At 40.2% G+C, this 13,794-nt stretch overlaps 1 protein-coding gene across 1 annotated transcript in view; it reads right to left on the bottom strand.

Moving 5' to 3' along the window:
- arhgap39 (Rho GTPase activating protein 39) overlaps nucleotides 1-10,105 on the bottom strand; it is an 86,141-nt gene extending 76,036 nt beyond the window's left edge. Inside the window, exon 1 of the mRNA XM_022759040.1 lies at nucleotides 10,095-10,105. Coding sequence (XP_022614761.1) covers nucleotides 10,095-10,105 — 11 coding nt within the window. The remainder of the gene's footprint in view (nucleotides 1-10,094) is intronic.
- Between the last annotated feature and the right edge of the window lie 3,689 nt (nucleotides 10,106-13,794).

A 13,794-nucleotide genomic window follows, 5' to 3' on the forward strand; every position in this document is an offset into this window, starting at 1 on the left:
ATAAAACCTCCGACACAGACTCTGCATCGATGCAGACTTACAAACCACACTCCCAGACGAGTGCAGCATCGCTTTGAGTCCAGGATGGATGAAATGCCACAAACCTACTAATGTGAGTTGTGTGTTTATTTCCAAAGGAGAAGTCATAAATGACCTCAAACAGACATTTGACTATTTTCACACACACATGATGAAATTACAGGTTACATTGTAGTTTGGAATGAACATGGTGCTGTGTACGCGAGAAAACAGGACAGGGTTTTTTATTTGACTTGATCACTGTAAGAACTAATGAAACAACAAGGATCTAATCAGATTGAGATAAAATTAAAAAATGCTCAACGATAAAGAAATGCAGCCGAAGAAGCACGGGAGTGAACTTTTATTTATTCAATTTATCATTTTCCTTTACTACCTTAGCTACAATATTTTTCTGAAATATTTTGGGTAACAAAGAATTTCCTGTTTCCATCAGAGAAAGGTGAGGGTGCCCCAAAGCTACCCTCCCCTTTTAACGAGGAGACCCTCCACAGCCGCGAGTGTGACTCCACACAGTTACACTCCGTCTCTGAGTGGGAGTTTAGTCACCAGATTGGAATTGGGCCTTGGTCTCTTCTCACCTGTGGTAACGTCCTCCTGGTTGTTTCCTCATGTATCTTGTGTATCCTCCTGCTCACCTGCCTTCTCATTAGGGCTGGACCTTTAATCGAAATCACGATACGGCCAAGTGTAATATCAAAGTCGAACAAGCTGCAATTTTTCCTTTGATAAAAATGGTCACAACAGACCATAAATGAAGCATCGTGGTGTTGTATGATATTCTCCAGACGTGAGGAAACATGCTTGGTACAAAACCCAACAAATATCACACCATCATCATTTTTATATTTTTTTTTTCAGTGAAAATAAAATGTAAAAATTACCGTTCCAACTGGAAATCGTGACTCATATCACAATCGCAATATCTGTCAAAATAATCACATTATGATTGTTCTTGCCTGCATCACCCAGCCTGCCCCTGTGTGTCTGCTACTAGAACCCGACCTACATACACTATTTAAATGAGTGCTCCAGTATAGCACCTCTATGATGCTGGGGGGCTGAATGGTCAAAGTCAAAGGAGCAGAGGCTGAGATATACAGACATTTAGCCTCTAGTATGGGTCAAGCTTCAAGAACACTGATGCAGGCTTTCTGTTATAAACTCCTCCCTGAGCCGAAGCTGACACATTCACAGTTACATCACTACGACACCAGCAGCATTATTTTCTCAGACTTGACAAAGTTCCTCCAGAGACACAGAAAACATCACGCAACTGTTTTCACAAGCCGAGCAGAACTCAACTGGGTTCACAGACTAAAACAGTCAATGAGAGAAGTCTTAATAGACCAGTTTTGATTGGTCAGTCGCAGTTAGGAACTGGCTGCACTCAGTCAGTCACAGACAGATGTTGCCTGAACAGCTGATCCCTGTTGTCATTAACAAGTTAACAAGTTTTCCAGGAACATCTGTAAAGCCAGTGTTTGCAGTGGTGACTGTGGCTCTGCAAATTATAACATAACTAACTTAAACACTGGTATCAGTATATGATCACTATTCTGTATCAGCACATTTTCACCATTCACTGTTCTCATCATTATTCTGAGAGTTACAGTGTGCTCGATTGATTACCATTCATTATCATCGTTCTGTTGCACATAGTGCATGTGAATACAGAAAGGTCAATAATTCACCCACACACGCTCCTCACACCTCTGCATTGACTCTGACTGATGGAACAGGGAAAATGACACTTTGCATGAACAGCCTTAATGCACATGACTGCTCAGGACTTACAGCCAGTACACCAACATCAACAGTAAGTGGGTAAAAGGAGAATTCTGGTTTCTACTATCACTTTTCATGGTTCTTGCCCCATCTAACTTGTCTCTGACTCAGTAACATGAATGTTGGCTCAGTCTCCTCCTCTCCTTCATGGTCCCTCTGACGCCTCAGAATCAAGATCATCATACCATTTAGTCAAATTCACAACCATGAGTTTAGGGAAAATCGCTCCAGTGAAATGCTGAACAGACGGTGGGTCATTTGCTGGGATCAAAATGATTGAAAATGTGTCTAGCATTTTTGTAACTTGACAAAACAAACAATCTGATAATGACTTTACCTAAGTTTAAACTCTGTTCCCTTGTTTCTGTCACTTTTCATGTGAAAAACAGATTAACGCCTTCAAGGAGACACTTTTTGGAAATATGTGCTATTTATACAATTCCCTGAGGCAAGAACACAAACACACAAAAGACTCAGAGTTGGTGGACAGTAGAGTTGGGGGGTTTAGCATCAAATCTGCTCATTGAATCCAAATCAGCTAAAATCCCTCAACTGATCTAATAATTTAAGTTCAGCAACAAACATTTGCAAGACGCTGAGGTAAAGTTATAAAGCAGCCTCCTTAAAGTTAAAAAACTGCTGGTTTTACACTTTATTGTTCACAGGCTGATAAACTTCAAATACTGATGTGATACAGGGCTGAAAGAAAATCATATTGCAATTATTTTGACAGATATTGTGATTGTGATATTAGTCATGATTATAGTGGGACTGGTCATTTTTTGTATTTCACTTTCACTGAAAAAAAAAAAATGGGGACGATGTCATATTTCTTTCTGTACCAAACAAATATGTTCCTTTACATCTGGAGAATATCATTTATAGGTCAGGGCGTCTCTGTAGCACCACGACACTTCATTTATGGTCTGTTGTATATAATAATATTTCAAGTTATTGCATAGCTCTATTGTGATATGAGTAAAGCTTTATGTGAGGACTTCTAATGAGTTTGATGTGACGCCACAGCTTTATAATTCCTGTAGAGAAGAGTCTCTACTCTGTTGGTCACACAACAGTTTTTTTCTCCTCACCTTTGGCCACAGATGTCTGTCACTTTAACTGGACTAAAGATGAGAAGCTGCTGTTTGACATTTTAACTAATCAGAAGATGTGGCGAGAGGCAAAAAGGTTTAATACAGATTTGCTTGTGTTAGCTAATGTGGCTATTTTACCAACCACCAGATCCAAGATGGAAACGGCTACTGGAGAGGGCTCAAGCAGGCAGTAGGCTTCTCACCCCGCACATCATACAGTCCACTACATCTGAAGCACAGTGAGGCCTTCACTGGCCTTTACACTGAAGTCAAACCTCCTGTATTTTTCCAGGATGCAGTGATATGTGTATGCCTGATGCTTCTTCCTACCACTCTGTTTACTGATTACATGGATGAAAAATGAAGAGCTCACACTGCAGCCCTTTAAAACTGCTGTCCTTTCATGTCACAACATCAATAGGAGCTGAACAGTCTGTTGATCCTGTCATGTGGTTAATAAGGGAGGGAGGAGTGGGACGAACATGGAGCCTGACAGAGCAAAACACAACCACCACGAGGCGCATATCAGCAGTTTATGAAGCCGACAGCCTGGTGTGTGCTACTACACACACACACACACACACACACACACACACACACACACACAGTGCTCACTGTCTCTATAACCACACACACATATACACATCAAAACAGATGCGCAGGAACTAAACCAGAGACATTAACAGCCGTCCCACCCGTACTGGAGTTATTTAGCAATCAGTGTAAATGTGAAAATCATTTGTTTGGAAAAGGTCACAGCTCCACTGTAATTTCACACAGGTGTGAGGGAGGGGTTGCAGTCAGGCATTTAGATGTGATGGTTGAGGTTAAGATAAGAGGCAAATATCCATGGCTGGTAGTTACAGTGACATCGGTCACTGGTGAGAGCGGTCCGAGCTCAGAATGATCTCTTCCTACACTATGAGCAGCTGCTCTGATGAAATATTTGAAACAAGATACAGGATGAGACACCACCGTTTATATTGATATAGTTTTACATAACCCGTTGTTTTGTTCTTTTTGTGTCAGTGTGAGCATCTCTCCTCTCTCACACAATCCTGTGAGACCCCGCCCCCACTCTCCCTCTGCACGGAAACCCAGCCCCACACACTCCACCGTGCTCCTGCAACATGGAGGCAGAGGCAGTGCAGCGTTTCCCTCCCACCCAGGTAGATAAAATCACTCCATTTGTTACACCAGAACGTTTTATTTCAATCTTTTCAAACTAATTCATTTTTGGCCACATGCCTGTTTGACTTGTGTGTGCCTAAGTAACTGAGTATGGACTAGAGTCTCCTCTGTGCACAGTCACCTAGTGTCTACTGATAGTTTACATGAGGCGTTTAGGGAACATCTGTACATTGTATCATCTGCATGTGAGGCGTTTGTAAATTGTAGCTACAGAAAATAACCTCCCATCTAAACTGCTTGAGCCACACGTGACCCCTACCACCACAATTAAATTCTCAACTTCTGAGAAACACTGAATATTTATAGGATATTTATGTTATATAAATTTTCATTTACATGTTTTGCAGCTGTTTATTTTCAAACAGGAAAGGAAACCCTGTCTTTGCATTATATTTTGATCCGTCTTAATAAAAGTGCTGGTGACATAACTAAACCTTAAGCCCACTTTATAGAAAATACCAAGATACGTATCATGTATCGCCATTCAGCCTATATACGTTACTATGTCCGTTGCTAAAGGACACTCAAACATATGGAGTGAAGGAGCTGAGGCTCAAACTGCCAACACTATTACAACACTCCCTTTGATAAGCTTCAAAAGTCCTGGATCCTACATTTCCCATAATGCAACTGAACAGTGTGTGTTTTGTTTGACCCTCTCAAACTGGTAGGGTTAGGGTTAGTCTGGCTCCAACAGTGAGTCAGTCCCCATAGACTCCCATGTTAAAATGTCCACCTTTACAGCAGAAATCAACATGTTTACAGCCTGGTACAAAAACTGTTTTGGTCTCTAGAGCTAATTTCCTCCTTTATGACACCTGTTTATATAACTCACCTGTTTACATTTTATTAAGACTTAAAGTTGTGTCACGTGGCCTCTTTGAGTGACAGGTGGGTGCAATCACAGTTGGCTCCTGGCCATGTTTGTGGTGTTGGTGGCTCTTGGAGGATTTTTCATGCAAATATAATATGATAATATGACTTGTGAATCAGACAGTGCCAAGATGTCGATGGTGGAGCAGCTCACTCTGAGCAGCTCACTCTGAGCTTCAGAAACCTGTGGGTGATGTCACAGAGGCTGCGTCCATCTTTATTTACAGTCTGATTGGTGCACATCACAAGTGAATATCTGGTGGGGTCATAGTGTAACAGAACAGTATTTTGAAATGATAATAATTATGTCAAATCTCAGTGAGACTTACATGTGATGTAAATATGTGAGCAGTGTTAATAATGGCTCTTCATGTTGAGTCAGTTGGTTACAAACTACAGCGCCGAGGACACAACTGTGTCTGGAGCTGGATACTTGTCCAGCGCCCCTCCCTCAGCAGTCAGGCCTGACCTCTTCATGTCCTCGAGCAGGAGATGCTGGAGACAACAGGAGCGTATGTGACAGACATGGCACCAGCCTAGTGGCTCAACCATTATCATATGAATATTTCAACCATGTGCTGCTGGCACAACACACACGCTCAGCACCCCACCCTACAGCTGGGATCAAATGTCAAGCTGACTGCCAGACATGTGGACGGAGCACTGTGGAGACGCCATGTGTGTGTGGACTGCTCCAAGTTCAGCACTGATCGTTAAACCAATCAGGAGCAGTAAATCATCAGCTGCTGCTAGACCTCGTACCCTCATACCACCTGGTTTCTTTTCATTCTGGTGACTAATATTTCCACTGCAGCCACACACAGAGTTTAAGGAGAAATTCCTCTTTACAGCCTCGTTTAAAACAGCCTTTAATTAGTGGCACCATTTAACAATCACACTGAGAGAAAGAGTGCACATCATTTCTTCACCCACAGCAGCTCAGCAGACTAGAATTCAGTGCAACCTCAACACATGCTGAGACTTTGAGTTTGGACAGCAGCTGCAATCACATTAAGCTCCACTATTCATATGCACATAACTTAAAAAAAAAAAAAACTTCATAAATTCATGCACAGTTGTTGAAAGGCATTCTGCTAACTAGGGGCAAGTTTGGGTAAAAAACAAGTTAAAGGTTTTATAACTGCAAATTTAGATATCCACACAAAACCAAGCAGTGTTTCTTTTCCCCTAGGAAAAAAATACTTTTGGAGTTGTGTGGTTTCTTGCAAAAGTTAGTGAAACCTTCCTCACATCATTACTGACTGAACCCACATCACAAAACCCTCATTATCACAGTGAGTTTGACCAATTACATGCAAAGACAACAAAATAAAACCAGGAATTTTGTCTGAGTTTTGATTTTACACCGTTCTGGTGTAAAGTTTAAGCACACACATATTTTTCCAGTTTCAGATTTTGGGTGCAACAACTTTCACAAATGACTGATTTTCTTTTTATGCCAAGTCTGTTGTTTTATTTATATGTTGTTAAAGTATTCCCAGGGAGGCATGGTCCCAGTCCTCATGATCATGATGTAGGGCTTTTAATACCAGTGCTGATACGAAACCTGATCAAAGGTATTGATACCAAACTATTTCTAGAGACATACAATAAACATGTTCTTATTACAAAACCCTTTTTTCACATAACAAAAGAAGCCAAATTTCTCAAATGTTACATTTAAGCACAAACCAACGTTGTTAATTCCAATTCCATGTAACACCAAATACATTTTGAAGGAAACATGTTGCCAAACAAATTACATTTTCTTTCAGCATAATGAGATGTTTTAATTAATGTGTCTGGCAAGTGAATCCGTTTGCATCCACAACATAGTTGGGAAAACAAATTAGTACAACATGAATGTAATTAGTGGTGGGTGATATTGGCATATGATCTACAGATAGTGTCATTAAAAGCTAATATATTTAGATATTTCATTTCCCTAGTCCAATCGCTGCTAACTGTTAACAGCTAGCCCACTAACTGCAGCTAGAGACAGCAGTCCTTGTTCTGCTCTGCAGCCTCAGTGACTTTGGTGCAGCTCCACATAAACCAGTTCTCCACCTGAGCAGAACCAGGACCACCGTCACCAGCGGTAGTTCAAGATGGTGGAGTTAGAGTCGGCCTGCAGGACCAGAGAACTGCCTCATAAATACCTCATAAATAAATAAATAACTAATAAATGAATACTCCATGTGAACTAAGCAAAAAGCCTGATTGGTTGTGACAGTTCGTAAACTGAAGACAGCATTGTCAGCGGACAAACATCCAAAACAAGCGTCAAAGCAGCAGAAAGATATGAATCACAACTTCCAGTCAGGACTTTCAGAATAAAATCAGAGAGGGTGTGTCCAGGCAACCATATGCACAACTAATCATGTGATCACATGAGTTCAACAAAACCTGTGGGGAGACTCGCGATTCAGATCCTGGATTGTGATTCCACCTTAAAATGTTGTCATATGATCATTTGGCCCTAAAACTCCTCTGGGGCAGGGTTAGTCCAAACACAAGCCGCTGAACAAGAATTAGTCTAAATAATAGATTAGATTGAAATCAGGAACTATCTTAACAAAGATGCAGTGCTTCACAGTTTTCAATACTCACTGCTACAGATGAAGTATTAAGTTCAATGCTCCATATTTTGTTTTGTTTTTTTTGTGCTTCACATAACAATTACTCATTATTTTTGACAATTCATCAACCAGAATCACAAAAACTTGGATTGTTTTGTCCATCAAGTCTCATGAAACAGTGAGAACTGCTCAGCAGAGGTTTGAGAGCCCAAGCTAACCCAAACACATTCAGTTTACACTCATATAATACAGCGAAAGCCACACAAGCACACACTGGTGAAGCTGGAGCCAGACACTGTTTGACAGTATTGACTAATAAATGACTTTAACCAACAATCTATTATCAAAATGCTTTATCCCTTTACTCACCACTGATTAATTGATTAATCCTTTCAGCACTTCTTACTAGGTTCATTTCTTGACCTTTAAGCAAAGCCATCTCGGCACTACCAGTCAATACAACAATGTAAATATACAAACACTATAACCCAACCTCAACCAACACATCAGCATGCTCACAGTGAAACTGACTGACTTCATATGCTGCTATTATTCCTGTGGGCTTCCTTCCTCTGGTTGGTGAGGAGCAGGTGGTCTGAAACAGACTGGTTTGATGCTTTTCTTCTGGATTGTTCAAAATCCATAAATAGTAAAATTTTTCTGATAAAAATCACAAACAGGCTACCGCAGGTCCAAGTGCAGAAACACTGTTATCAGAGCCACGCCCCATTTGTGTGGAATAACTTGCAGAAAAGACTAAAACTGGACACACTGACACCAACAGGAAAATTCAAAAATTTGATGAGAAGTCTTACTGACTTGGGGTGCAATTGTTTTACTAACTCTCTTTTCTAACTTGCAGTTATGAGTGTTTATGTCATCATCTTGTTTTGATTCATCATGATTCATCATTTGTTTTGACAATATTGATTGTTGTTTATATTAACATGTGTCCACTTGTTTGTAATAATACCTGAATGTATATTTGCATTTGTATTTCTGCTATTAATATTTATTTTTGTTATTTATTTTATTTTTATGTTCTCAGGTATAAAAATAAATGAAATCTTGATCTCAATGTGACTTCCTGATTAAATAAAGTATATATCAAAGCCACTATCTCCACAACGGACCTTGCAAGCTGATAATATTTTGACCCACATCTGTGACCACACCAAATGCTGTCTAATCAGTCGTCAGTCATCACTACATTTGTTAATAATGATTTGGCCCATCTGTGTGATAGGCCTCTGACAAACATGTCAGTGTGTGTATAATGCTCCAGATCCCACAGGGCAGACCTGCCGTGGTGATTTACATGAGCCCTACAAATTTAACAGCCATCAAATATTAACAGAGTCTTGTGAGCAGCTTGCTGCTGCCGAGAAACTGCCATTGTCTATATTCAACTGTAAAAACATCATTTAAAAAGAGACCTGTTCTCTCTGCTCTAACACCAAACTCAATTCAAATTCCGCCTGTTTTAAAGTTTCCTTGGCCAACAGCAGGTTTACATGCCCTGTATACAACATGGGAGCATTAATCAGCATCATTATCATCTTCTCTCCACTACCGGGATGATCCAGTAAACCAGGCAACACTTCATCCAGTACAAGTTGGACTTTTAGTCGTTGCCTCGCCGCCCTCATCAGCGGGAGGTTAGAGCGAACAATGCAAATCTGAAAATGGACATTTTACTAGTAATTTCATCCATTGATAGATAATGTGAATGCCGAACTTCCCACAGGGAAGTGCTGATACAAATATGGCTGTTAGGTTACGTGTTATAAAACACGCGAGATTGCCAGAGAGCAACTTCATATGAAACAGAGATTTGTAAAGGAATTTGGTGCCGGGTCTCTCTATACGGCACAGACTTGGAAGCCAGAGTATTTCTGCATATTGACAACTACAGAGCTAAATCAGGTGGTGTTACAAAGATGACGGGATGGTGCCACACTTCTCCATTTCGAGTGGCTCCTCTCATGGGAGGCGCCTCCATCCATCATGAGGATGAGAGATGCTGCTGCGAGTGTGGATTTGGATAAACCTGGCGAGCCGAGCGTCAACACGCACTGATAATGGTTCTTCGGTGGGTTTGCTGTTAGCGTCCCGCTAGGAAAGCAGGTTAGCTGCATTCCAGCAAAGAGACGGCAATTTAGACCGACAGGTGCAACAGCATCATCCTCATCATCCTCATCATCATCATCATCCAGCCGTACAGCCTCCCTCTACCGCTCCCTCCACCTTGATGAATATCCTGAGGAAAATGCCCAAACCAGCAACCAGCGACCCGGCGAGCGGACACACAACAAGCCTGGATTCACACATATGTTTCCCTTTATGAGTAATGAAATTCAAATTGAAGCGTGTGAGCGGATAAGTGACCAGCTAGCTAACACCCGCTTCAGCACAGCGACCATACGAACCGCTGTTAACCTCGTCGCTGGGCTGGCTGCCTCCCTCTCAGAGGAGACATCGAAAACAACAGCGAGCGGGAAAAACACACCTCAGATGTAGAGAGACTCACCTTTCTGCCATTTTCCCGACGGTTCTTAAAATCCGTTTAGAATAAATCCCACAACGTCTCCCATGTTGCCGAAATTGCGGTCGCCGCAGTCAACGAGTCACTCCTGCCAGACCAGCGTCAAGCTCTCAACAACGATAAACGCCGGGTCTGATCAGCGCCTTCACAATAAAAGCCTCTCACCAACTGTGTAAGCGTACCATCCGTTTTGTAAATGTACCTTAATTATTGTACATATTTGGATTATTTTAATTATAAGTTTACCATATTAATTTGTGTTGTAGGCTATATTAAGTAGTGCAATATTATTTGAGTTTATTATAGTTTTTAATTAAGATTACGTCTTCTTTAGTTTATTGTATAATTTTGTTATCAGTTGCAGTACTTTTTTATTTCATATATAATTTGTAGTTTTAACATTTAAATTGGTTATTTACATTTTTGGTTCCCACCTGGCATTGTTGCAGTGGGAAAGGTGTGGATGCACATGTCCTGCTAAGTGAGAAGAATAAAGTGGAGTCAACTGTCCTGCTGTGTTGGTGGTGATTAGACAGTTAAAAGAAAATTGTAGCAGTCACCCACAGCCTGGCGAGACTGGAGAACACTACCAACCGCTAAGACATAAGGGTTACATAAATATAAAAATATCCCAGAAAATATAAATGAGATACAGTACTGAAGCAGTACACTAGTTTTAAGTTAGAATATCATAGTCATTTAGATATACAGGTATGATAAAAAAAAGGAAAAAATTATGAGAGACTCATGATACAAAATAACAAATTAGTAGCTTGAAAAGCTTAATTTACTGCATTTATGTAATATTGTTGTATGTATGTATTGTTGGGCAAAATACTGAACCCCACATTGCCCCTGATGGCTGTTCCATCAGTGTGTGAATGTGGCAAGTATTGTAATGCACTTTGAGTGGTATTAAGACTAGAAAAGCACTGTTTAAGTGCAAGTCCATTTACCATTTTTTTTATGAATTTAATGGAAAGTATTTTATCCCTTAAAGAATGTCAATTACAAAACCTAATAGACAATTTCCTGATGTCCCAAAAGCTTTTATAATAAGGTGGCTGTACTGGGTGTATTTTATGAGTCTACACTACGTACTTGTGTACCTATTTAAGTTAAGGTAAAACAATTCAGACACAACTGGCAACTTGCTCCAACAGATGTTCCCCAATTTGATCATTTTTCTCATAATAATAGCCACAGCTGTTTTGGTTGTACAGTCACATCAGAAAGAAAGAATCAGTCAAGAGAAGTTAAAACTACAAAATTCAGCATTTTCCTCACAGATTCACCAAAGTTAGAGAAAATGCATCAACAACAAAAGCAAATGTCCACACCTACTATTTTATTCTGAAGATAACATTTGAGAACTTCCGGTATTCGTGTTGCTAATGCTAGCTACCTTGACGCAAACGAAAACGGGTATTGCTTGTTTCAAGTGGTGATGCACTGATGTTGAATGGAAACGACAGTACATATAGGACTGTTGTTACTAACGCAGAGATCACCAGAGATTTCACTGCATTCTTGTTCCTCTGTCGGGGTGGAGGAGGTGGTAGTCAATCCCAGCATGCTCTGGGGCACCCTGGACAAGTCTCTGATGCATCACAGGGCTACCACAGAAATACAGACTCTCCTATTCAAAGCCTGTCTGATGACTATTTGGTTTGGAGACATCCTCCCATGTGACTGTGGGATGAAACTCATGAGAGCACAGAGGAAACATGAACTCACAACATGGAAGAGCAGGAATCAACAACCTCATCAGAACAACGTTCAACCTGTTCACCACCAAAGTCATTTTGTTATCATGGCTCTAAATGTGCTGGGATATGATCATTGAAAAGTTGAAGTCCTGTTATGTGATGCTATCAGCATCACATAACAGGTACATGCACGTCATTGTCACAGTATTAAACGAAACATAATTCCTGATCCTGGTCTGTTGCTTCTCACCACGCCCTTGGTCTTAAATCTGCACCTCCAGTTTTTTGTACAATCACTAACTCACATTTCTCCATAGTGACTGAGCTGACACAGTCAGCACAACACAATCACTCACAATCTAATCTCAGTTCACAATCTAACATACACACAAGATTACAAAATTAGATGTGCGACATTCTGTTGCACCTACATTTACGCAAACATAATATATGTACATATATTGAATTTCCATATATAAAATATGTAAGTGTAAACATAAATAAAACTAAAACATAAGTGTAAAAGTTATGGCCTGATTGCGGCCCCAGGTGGACATTCAGCAGACAATATGTAAATATTTGGCGTCATAAATATTTGAGCCTAATTTAGAAACCACATCTACAAATGTTAGTTAAATTTTATGCTTTTGACTTCAACAAAAAGAGTAATGATAGATATGAAGTTGAACTGTAAACCTATAAATTAAATTTCATCCACAATAGCAACAAACAAAGTGATAACTGTCAAATAAGATACCTGCTGAATTAAGGCTCATACCTGGAAGCCTTTGTACATGTTGTTAGGTGTCTGATTGTCAAGTGTTATTGTAGCCACCAAACGCTTTTTTGAGTTCAAGAAATACCCAAATTTATTTTCATTATTTTCTACTTTAGTTGATAATTCCTCCACTAGTGCCTGTCAAGTAGTTGTACGTAGTCTCTGTGACGCCCCCACAGGTTCCTGAAGAGCCATCTTGGCAGTGCCTGAAAAGGTGGGGCTTCCGTGGAGCTGAGACATCAGTATGTAGCGCTCTCCCACCTGTCACTCAAAGAGGCCACGCCCTCAATTCTCTATAACTTCAAGCCTTAATAAAATGTAAACAGGTGAGTTGTATAAACAGTTGTCATGAAGGAGGAAATTAGTCATAGAACCAAAATTGTTTTTGTACCAGGCTGTAAACATGTTTATTTCTGCCGTAAAGTTGGACATTTTAACATGGGAGTCTATGGGGATTGAGCGAGACTCTAGTGGCCATTAGAGGAACTGCAGGTTTTAACACTTCAGTGTTGGCTTTATTTTTCAGCCTTGGAGGTTAATGCTTGGTCTTATGTCATATTAGTTGACAAGTTTTAAGTTCATAGGGAGGGTTATAAAGATTGGTACATAGTTACTAACATCATTATGAGCATCCACCTGCTGCTTTAACTTCAATTACATTGAAATCCTACTGCAGCATTGCAAGTGTTGCTTTTATTATATAAATTGTAATTGTGGAATAGAAACTGTAGAAAAGATTGTGTTGACATGTTTCGTGTCCATGTGAGTTTAGCACACATGTAAAGCAGCTCACCGCTCTTTATTTTTATCCATTCATTAATAAAACATCTCATATCCATCAATATCATCAAGTAACTGTGGTTGAAATGAATAATGTAATAATTTCAGATGAAAACATTGATGGAGGGAGTAGTAGTCTAGTAGTGATGAGGCAGTCTACTGTCTCTTGTATGGGGATGCTCCATATACATGAAACCACCCAGCTGTCACTCTCTCACTCCACCAGCAGGTTGTATCATTTTCCATTCAGTTCCACAGTGTTTTCTAGATTCCTCTAATGACTCTTTCTTTGGTCCGACACTGTCTTGGTGTGAGACCCTCAGAGGACCGGGTATGTTGCACTGTGACATTGTCTCTTAGTGTTCTGCATCTGGACTTTGTGACCTTGTTTTAGCTGTAATTATAAACAAGCTCCAGA

The sequence above is a fragment of the Seriola dumerili genome, unplaced genomic scaffold (genome assembly GCF_002260705.1).
Source record: "Seriola dumerili isolate Sdu_G_001 unplaced genomic scaffold, Sdu_1.0 BDQW01000319.1, whole genome shotgun sequence".
NCBI lineage: Eukaryota > Metazoa > Chordata > Actinopteri > Carangiformes > Carangidae > Seriola > Seriola dumerili.